We start from the raw sequence: 10,364 nt of genomic DNA, 5'->3' as shown, positions 1-10,364 counted from the left end.
AAAAAAAATTCAGTTGTTCATCTGCAACAAATTTAAGAGAAGTTGGCAACATCTATTAGGAATAGCCTAAGAGTTGAATGGAAGCTCTCATTCTACCTATTTCCTTTATGTGCATGTACACCAACTTTGTAAGCTGGATTGGAAAATGCACTGGCCGGATCCACTGGTCCAATACCTCATATGGCCTTCACCATACATGGAGGGTTTGTAAAGTTTCAAGCACACAGAGGGAGCGCCATTGCCCCTTTTTCCTCCTAATACCTGGAGTCCACCTCTCTGAATTGGCACAAGAACAGATGATTCATGAAAAGTCCAAACAACAGCAACAAAAAAACAAAACAAAACAAAACTCAACAAAAAATTTTGTTTGTTGGTATGCAAAAGTATGTCTTAAATAGAAGGAAAACAATGGTAGCTGTTTCAAAAGCATTGAATGTGCTGGGATTCACATAATCTGAAACTCAACTATGGAGGATACTGCTTGGCCTTTTTCCTCCTGGCATCATGTATTCTTGTAACAATTATAAACAACATGACTTAGTGAGTGAAAACTCTTTTAAAAAACAGGCACTTTATAGATAGCATATATACACACACACATGTATATATGTATATATACACCCTTATATACATATATACACATATCCACACATATAAACATGTACACACGTACACACATACACATATATGTATGTGTATCTAGGTATAGATGTATGTATAGATCTATACCTAGACACACATACATATATGTGTGGATGTATTACATATACGTGTGTATGTGTGTACAGGCACAATATACATAGTGTATATGTGGGCAATACACTACGTATATGTGTATGTGTGCATGTACAATACACACATGTGCACCGTGTTTTGTGTCTCTGTCACATACATGTACTGTATGTGTACACATATGTGTATGTATGTGTGTGCATATCTATATGGTTTTGTAAAGTATCTTGGTTTTTGTTGGTGGGGGGGGGTGGCTCGCAGGTACTTGGGCCACTGTCGGAGATATTTCAATATGGCCGCCAAACAGACTCATCCATTCTGCCACTAGAATTCAAAACAGTTGGAGAACTGCTGTGGCTTCCATCAGCGTCAACACCATCATTCTGGTTGGGCAAGTTGGGATTTAATAGCGTGCTGCCATTCGAGGTGGTGGTACATGGCGGAAGCATTCTGGAAGGAGAGCGGTCTCCCCCAGGCACCATGGGGAACTGGTAGGATCCTGATGAAGTGCCATAGTAGAGATATGGAGTGCTGCTGGTCTGGAAGGGTCCACTTTGGTTTTGGGAAGAGCCAGGGTAGGGTGGCGGCAAGTAGGTGTGGTAGTGAGTGGTTGCGGACATACCGAGGGACATGCCTGAGGTGACGGGCGGTGTGTAAGTAAAGGTGGCTGGATAGTGCATTCGTGGGTTGGAGAAGCGGCTCTCAGTGAGGGATGAAATACTTGTGAACTGCCTGGGATCTGAAAAGGGGCCCAGTTCTGAAGCACCTAAAAATTATAACAAAAGATGGGGGGAAAATCTGTAAATATCAATTAAAATAATTCTGTAAAAATTTTTTAAGGAAAAAAAAAGAGAATGACATAACTATCATTTCCCCCAAAGGAACCGTGATTCACAAATACATCTTCAAAAGGATAGGTCACTTGTGGGTATTACAACATTTATCAATAAATTCTTTTCATCCCCAAAGCACTTAGAACAACAACCAAAAAAAAATCCATAAGCTGTCTCACAAGGGCAAACTCCAACACTGTATTCTGAGTTTTCTTCAACCTCCTCTTTCTGAATGCATTTCAGAGTTTCACTGAATTCCAGAAACAGTTAAATGTTTGCTAACAAAAAGCACATCATTTTCTGCATTATGGTACAGAAATGAATGATTAAGTCCAACATTTGTCATTTTGCTATTAATGTCGAACAGGCGGCAGGGCCTCCAAATTGAACCATGCTGAAATGAAATTACCCAATATGATCCTGTGATCTTTAGTCAACACTTGGCAAGTTGTGGGGTTTTGGGGAAGATATTCTCATTTTAAAGTATATGTAATGCTAAATAAAAGTTGTACTAGAACTCAATAAACTCATAGACTCCCTTACTTATCATGGCATAGTGTAATGTGAAGTGTCAGAAAAGACCTGGGTTGAAATCCTGCCTCAGATACCTACTACCTAGAGTTATCATGGGCAATTCATTTAACCTCTGTGAGACTCAGTTTCCTCATCTCTAAAATGGATGTTCATGAAGACCAAATGAGATGATGTATGTAAAATGCTTTGCAAATTTTAAAGCACTCTATATATGTCAGCTGTTATAATGATTGTTATTATTTTCATATGGGGGCCTCAGACAAATAACTTATCTTTGGGCTTCAGTTTCTTCTCCTGTACAATGAGGGGCTGAATCTAATTACTGCTAAGGTTCCTTCTAACTCTCATATTCTGTGATTCTAGAGGATATATCTCTAATGGGGGAGGGGGAGGGGGGCTAAGAGATTCTTCTCAGAACCTCCACCAAGAAATTCCCATATTAAATTGAATAGATCAAAGATCAACTTGGAGGGTGAAGAGCTGAATGCCTTTGATCTCACCAAACTTCAGCTTCTGGTCTGTGATGAGTGGGCCTGACTTGTACGAGCTGTAACAATGGCTTTTGTGCTGCAATAGGTGGCAGATGGAGAAGGAGAGGACCCAACTTACACCTCATCTAAGAGATGACTCAAATCCCATCCTGCAGAAATGGCTTCACTTCATGTTAACTTGGAATTTATTTATTTATTCATTTATCCATTCATTCATTTTAATAATATTTATTGTTTCACCAAGGACACTTTTCTTTCTTTCTTTCTTTCTTTCTTTCTTTCTTTCTTTCTTTCTTTCTTTCTTTCTTTCTTTCTTTCTTTCTTTCTTTCTGGGCACTTAGGGTTAAGTGATTTGCCCAGGGTCACACAACAAGTAAGTGTCAGGAGTCTGAGTCTGGATTTGAACTCAGGTCCTTCTGAATACAGGGCCGGTTCTTTATCCACTGTGCCACGTAGCTGCCCCCTAACTGGGAATTTAGATTAGATTTGTGCCCATAACCTGTACTCAGAATTTTCTCTCTAAAATTTAATGTCTTTTGTCTTCTAAAGGTACCACTCAATAGGCAACACTGGTACTTAACAGAGGAAATCAAAGTTTTAGACCATTTCATTAAGAAAGTAACTTCCTGAATTGGCTAAAATTGACACCAAAAATCCCTAGTGATAATCTTTTAAAAGGCATGCTTGTTCTTACTTGTACAGTTAACTCCAGTCCTCCAAACTTAAGCCCTCTTTTTTTTTTTTAGTGGGGCAACGGGGGTTAAGTGACTTGCCCAGGGTCACACAGCTAGTAAGTGTCAAGTGTCTGAGGCCAGATTTGAACTCAGGTCCTCCTGAATCCAGGGCTGGTGCTTTATCCACTGTGCCACCTAGCTGCCCCCAAACTTAAGCCCTCTTAAGTTACAAGTACTTTAACTAACTATTTAGCCTCATATGTCTGCCTGCTCTATAGTTGTTAGGGACCTGGAAAAGTCTTTATTAATTTTAAAGGCATTGGCAAGTAAGAATTTACCCTGACTTTTTTTTTTTTTAATTTCACTCTCCTAGGAAACACTGAGAATGTCTTAAATGTGGAGAGTTCTATTTTGGAATGTATGGGTAGTTAGGGGGAATAGTGGATAAAATGACAAGCCTGAAGTCAGGAAGACTCATCACTAGGCCTCAGACACTTATTAGCTGTGTGACCCTGGGCAAGTCACTTAACCCTGTTTGCCTCAATTCCTTATCTGTAAAATGAACTGGAGAAGAAAATGGCAAACCACTCCAGTATCTTTGCCAAGAAAACCCCAAATGTGTTCACAAAGAGTTGGACACAACTGAACAACAATAAAAGTTTGTTAAAGGCAGGTTCTGTTTGTTTTTATCCCAAGCACCTAGCTCACTCAATGCCTTTCACATAGTAGATCCTTAATAAACATTTATTGGATTGGATTCAATGTCTTTAATGAAGAGAATTGGGTTGTATCACAAAATAGCAGTACTATGCTCTATAACCTGAATCTGGATCTGTGAAGCATAAACCATCTAAACAGAGCCTGCTAACCTGCCTTTCTCTCACATTAAGCAAATCAAGCAGACTAGCAGAGCCAATTAATTAACTGATTAACTCAGCAGTCTGCCTTTCTCTATTGGTTGGTAGAAGAGAGCCATGGGTAGAAGTCAAAAGCATGAGAGCTCCAAGGGCAAAGAAAGGAGGACAGAACTGGCCATAGTGACAGAAGTGCCCATACTTTCCCATCCTCACGACCCACTCTAAGCAAAACTATGGGCCCACAGGTCAAGGATAAAAAATGGCAGACAGCTTCGGCAACCAGAAATAAATACCTTCAGGATGACAAACCAGTTCTGGCTCAACTACATCCCCCTGAGCTGACTCCAGATTCCCTCACTCTGTTGGCCCTACACGTGCCCCTTTCTTCGACACACAGAACCAAGAAAAAGGGAGGTTAAAAGCTGGAGGGTAAGTAGTGAATGCTCCTGGGGTGACTTGCTCAAAATGTTCAACTGATGCCCAGAGGCAGAGATGGAAGTGTAGGGGAGTTGAAGTGGATTTTGTTCACACTGCCCCCCACCCCCCACCCCACGATTATGTAGAAGGTTGCACAATGCAGGCAATGAATATAAACCACAGTTACTGTTAAGCCAAAACATTTTCATCTCAAAGTATGTAGGTGAACTGAACTTGTAGCTGGCTCAGCCTAGACTTTTGGGCAAACTCCTGCATACATCAAGTTCAATTCTTAGATCATGTAAGAAAAGCCTGAACAGCATTAGCAATTTAAAACAGAAATGAAGTCACATTCATAACGTCGATGTCTTCCCCACTGGGCCACAGAGTTCACACAAGATAGACTGTTTAAAGCAGAGAATACTCCTCTTGTGTGTTTGTATTTAAAATACTGTAGTAATAATTAAAATTCCATGTGGTTTCATTTATTTTGATGCAGAAGTCTCATTAAAGCTCCATATTTGGGAGTTTGCCAGTAAGTTCTAAGATGGTTTTGAATTCACATTCCCCCCTCCCCCTTCCTTTCCTCCCCCTACTTCTTTTACCTGTTACCATTTTGCTGATGTTTTTACAACCCATCACATGCCAGGGTCACTGCGCCTTTTGGTTTATGGATGCCAGCTAATGCCAGTTGACATTCATTTTTCAATTAATGAGCTCTGGTTGTGGTTTATGGAAAACAATGCAACAAATTTCCGCCAGGTTTACGGCACTTTGGCCAATCACTTCCAGTTATTACAGACTGTAATGTCTCGAGGATTAACTCCTTCTGGGCACAGCAACTTGATGTGGACTTTAAAAGGATTATGGGATAATTTTATAACTTACAAACAATGCAATTTGCTGGAATTTGCTTAGTCATTTTAACTTATTGGTACGTTACCAAAGAAATGTTTCCTAAACTTTTGCATATGTCTTCTGTGTGAGGAAGTTTTAACAACTTTCCAACGTGCAACCTGAGATCATTTAAAATAATCTGTTGCAGGGGAAAAATCCAACCCTTGAGGTGCACAGTATGCTTTAAAAAAAAATGCAAAGGCTTTCTGAGCCTTCCGTTTATTTATGATAATTACTGCAGAAGCAGATACTTTAATTACATTTTCCTTTATTGAATACGTCTGTCTCTGTACTTCCAATCACTGAGTTTTTCATCTGAACTCCCAGGCTTTAGCTCCCTTCTTGGGCTACTTGGCCAGTGTATCTTGACTCATTCAGTCATTCCTCATGCCCCTAACCCTTTAGGGATGTCTTTGCATTGTTGTTATTTTTTTTAAGCCACCAGGTGCTGAAAATTCAATTTGCCATCACATCAGCTAAAGTGAAATAAGAATGTTTTCCACTTATTTAACCAAAGTTCCTAAGAAGATGGGCCTGGGGGGTCCTAGTGAGTACCATGTCACCAATTTCCCCTTTAAGCTTTCCTAAACCAGAGCTCAGGTAAGCTTGAGGAGTATGGCCAAGGACTTCAACAGAGGCAAACTTAGAGCTCATTAGGTTTTAAGTGTGCTGCTTATCCACCAAGCCATAATTCATAACAATAATTAATAATAACTTGTATTTATACAGTACTCCTTTAGTGTAATAGATAGAAGGCTGACCTTGGAGTCAGGAGACCTGGCCTCGTGTCCTGCTTTTGATGTATACTGACTGAATTACTATGGCTGCTAGGGCCTTCCCCTTTCAGATCGCCTTCCCTTCTTCTCTGGACATATCTTCTGTAAACCTCCATATTGCCTTGTAGTCCCCCACATTAAAAAGTAGATTCCTTGAGAGCAGACCTGTTTTCCCACCTTTCTTTGTATCTCTAATGCTGAGAGCAGTGCTGGGCAGACAAGAAGAGTTCAATAAGTGCTTGTTGACTAACTGACCTCAAAACTTCTTGGTGCCCCAGGCAATTTTATAAGACTTTGGAGATGAGCTGCCCATGTGCATCAGGTTGAGAGAGATTCCTCATTCAGAGCAATATCTTCCAAGCTGAAGAATCAGCATTCAGTGAACATTTATAAGGCAGCTACAGGACCAGGCACTGAGCTAGGCTCCAGTTACACAAAGATAAAAATAAAAATCAGTCCCTGCTCTCAAGGAACTTAGATTCTACCTGGAGAAGTGACTACCCTTAGAGTATTTTCAAGTTGGCTTTCCTCACAATAACACTATGAAGTAAGGACTGCAAGGATTGTATACGTTCCCTGGCAGAGCATCCCATACAAGTAGATGCTTCTGTCATTGTCTTCCCGCAAAGGCTTTCCTCAGAACACAAACAGTGAGGCCTTTCTGGACAATGGGAGTGGTTCGGGTGTTTCAGGGGGTACCACTGAAAAGGTATCATCTCATTTCAAAGGCTAGTTGGCAATGTTACAAAGGATAGTTGATGTCAGTTACAAAGGAGAGTTGGTAGGGATTTTTTTCAAATGGGATTTTATTGGTTCTGTTCTCTTCCTGAATGTGTATGCTTTAAAAAAAAAAAATCTGTTTGTTACCTTATAAAGCTATTGTTTACCTAAATGCAATTCACTTACCTGAGCTTTCCAGTGCCTAACAAATGCCCCAATCATAAGTTGAACACATTTGGGAGCTTATGAAATTCTCTCAAGCCACATCCTATACTAACAATGAGCTAACTCTGGTCTGCCCAGTTGCTTAGGACAGTGAGTAAAGGAGAGCAAGGTTGAGGGTCTGACATTCCCTAAGGGTAGCTGGCTTCACAGAAGTCTATTATTCCTAAGTCATCCTAGGTCCCAGCAAATAGATGCTTCTCTAAGTCCTCATCAATCTTTCCCTCTGAGAATACCCCCTCAATTAATGCTCCATATATCTCATTTGTATATAGTTGTTTTAATGTTGTGTCCTCCATTAGATCATGAGCAAAGACCACCTTGTTTTTCTATTTGCAACACCCCCAGTGCTTGGCACACAGTAAGAGTTTAATAAATGTTTTCCCATTCTATTCCAATCCATCAGAAGCAGCAGGGAGGAGGTAGTACAGTAGGAGCCAGAGTATAGAAAATTCAAGGGAAGTGATGGAGAACTTCTGAATGCCAACACTATCTGCTGTCTATGACAAGCACTTTGCATTTACCAATTTTTTTTATTACATATATGTCTTGTCTACCTAACTAGGTTATAAACTCTTTGATGGCTAAGATTGTGTTTTATACTTTTTTGCCTCTTCCAGGGTTAGTCACATAGGAGGTTCTCAATTAAAAAAGAAAATTGTTGAATAGAAAAAGGAAAAGAGAACTCTAGAATGAAAATACTGCAAGTTTCCAATGAGTAGCCACATACAGCCTCCTTGGCCATGTCAACTTGGGGCTGTCAGCTTAGGGCCTGTGTCACCACTTCACCACCAACACCCCACCATTCTCCTTCCTGCTCCCCAACCAATGGAAGATATAAATACACACACACACACACACACACACACACACACACACACACACACAATTTTTTTCTGAGGAGGTAGGTGGAGGAAAAAAAAAGAAAGCCAAAACCAAACCAAACCAAATTAAACAAAAAACTCTCCTTTCCTGATGAGTTACAGAAATTTCTATAGCCTTTACCTCTATGAGGTGCTAACTTCAAAGCTTTACTCAGACTTATTAATTGGAAGGAGTTAATGGATGAATTAAACTTACATGAAGCCTGAACACTTTATATTAACCTCTTCATAGCACATATAGAGGCAGTGTAGAAGACCTAGAAAACAGATCTTTGGACTGACAATTCAGTCCTCTTTCTATTACCCCACACTGACTCCAACTTCTGTTGAATTGGGATGAAGAAAATAATAGAATTGTATGTTGAAAGAGTCTGGTAAAAGATATTTAACAGCATCTACAGGGTTCTGTCCTGTTGATTACTTTAGAGGCCTAGTTTGCAAAAACACATCATGAATAGACAGAAAAAGGTTGCCATTCATATACTGTGAGGAAAGGCCTTGTTGAAACTTATTGTGCTAATATATGTGACATCATTATTATTTAATCCTCTGATAACTTAAAACCAAACCATCCCCCCACCCACCAGTCTGGAGGGAAACCCCAATTTCATAAATCCCAGAAAGGTAACAAATACTCCAGTCAAGAAAAGAGGGCTGAACAAAGTACTCTGGGAACATTCAGAAACCCCTTTATTAACTGGCTGTATTCCACCAATCCAACCAAATTTGCCATTCCTCTACACCAGGAGTCCTTCATTCAAGTGAGGGTAGTTTCTATAACCATCTACCACATATACAATGTGGAAACTCATCAAGGAAATTTTGCTCATGCTGTATATTCCCTTCGTCTAGCAAAGAAGGGAGAACATTATAGACCAGGTTAACAGGCATGAACCAACATTATACAATGAGAATAAACGTGGTATATAAATTTTCACTCATTTTTCCTACTCTTCCCCACTATCACTAAAAAGACTATATTACCACTAAGGAAAACCAATCAAGAAGCATTTATTAAGTGCCAACTAGATTCCAGGCACTGTGTTGGAGACGGGGGATACAAGTATAAAGGTGAGACAATTCTTGCCCACCAGGAGCTTACTTGAACTAGGTCTCTTCCTCCTCTAACATTATTTTCTCCTGCGATCATACTTTACCATCTCAGGCCTTTTCAAGGAGGGTAGGGTCTTTTATAATATAGTTAATTCCAAATCATCGCCTCGCACACATCTGGAGAAATGTCGGGGATAACACTAATAATAACAATAACTGACATTTAGTTGGCACTTTAAACTTTACAAAGCGTGAGGCTCCCAACAACCCAATAACCCAGTGAGGTTGGTCTCTCACTGTTAAGCTCCATTTTATAATGAAATCCTTCCCTGATTCCCCCAGCTACCAGTTTACTCCTCCCTAAACTGCCTTGTATTTAGTATATGTTCTGAGTATGCTTTTATTTACATATGTTGTCCTCCCAAATAGAATATAACCTCCTTTGTACCCCCAATCATGTCAATAAGCATTTATTAAGCAACTACTGTGTGCCTGGCACTGACCTAGCTGCCGAGGATATAAAAAGGGGGGGGGGCCCAGTCCTTGCTCTCAAGAAACTCACAGATTAAAGGAGGTGACATGCAAACAACTGTGTACAAATAAGATACAGACAGGAGAAAATGGAGATGATCTCAGAGGGAAGGTACTAAGACCAAGGAGACGGAACAGCTTCTTTTAGAAAATGAGACTTTAGCACTTAGCATGGCTCCTGGCACAGAATAGGTACTTACTATATCTGTGTTCATTGATCAATTGATAAGAAAACCAAGGCTCAGAGGGGTTAAATGACTTGCCCAAGGTCACGTGGCTATTGAGTGTCAAAGTTTGGCTATACTGAGCTACACCTGAAGTTGTCCTTAACAAAAAGAGGGACCACCAAAAGGAGCGTTTTGAACCAATTACTAAAGCAAACAAAAGTAATGAAAAGTTGGATTAGCAGACCCTGCATTTTTTCAAAAGAGAAAAAAAAATCTGCCTCAACTATCCAGTATAAATATTTGTTTCTAGTGCCGTCATGAATTGTACTTTTCCACTGCTTACTCGCAAATTCTGAAAGACCATCTGATCCTACAGTTAAGAAAGTATGCTAGACTGGGAGAAAGGAAAAAAAAACCCTTGGCAATTTTCAGTAACTTCAACCTTTCCTTAAACCCACCCAAACTTTCTCTGAGGATCCTGTTGGAATAATATATTTCCTTTTTGAGGAGAAAAGGGGAGGGATAGGGTCGGTTGGGTAAGAGGGGTGAAGAGAGAAAAAAGACTGGGATGGGGGT

At 40.1% G+C, this 10,364-nt stretch overlaps 1 protein-coding gene across 3 annotated transcripts in view; it reads right to left on the bottom strand.

Annotated features, from left to right (window-relative positions):
- Window positions 1-825: 825 nt before the first annotated feature.
- Window positions 826-10,364, bottom strand: part of RUNX2 (RUNX family transcription factor 2) — a 173,309-nt gene continuing 163,770 nt past the window's right edge. For all 3 annotated transcript variants that reach the window (XM_043999540.1, XM_043999542.1, XM_043999541.1), the window contains one exon: window positions 826-1,498. In XM_043999540.1, the coding sequence (XP_043855475.1) occupies window positions 1,020-1,498 (479 nt within the window). In that variant the 3' untranslated portion in view covers window positions 826-1,019. The remainder of the gene's footprint in view (window positions 1,499-10,364) is intronic.

This window comes from Dromiciops gliroides, chromosome 4, assembly GCF_019393635.1.
Source record: "Dromiciops gliroides isolate mDroGli1 chromosome 4, mDroGli1.pri, whole genome shotgun sequence".
Classification (NCBI taxonomy): Eukaryota; Metazoa; Chordata; class Mammalia; order Microbiotheria; family Microbiotheriidae; genus Dromiciops; species Dromiciops gliroides.
Note: the sequence above shows the minus strand (reverse complement) of the source record. Positions and strands in the feature narration are given on the sequence as shown.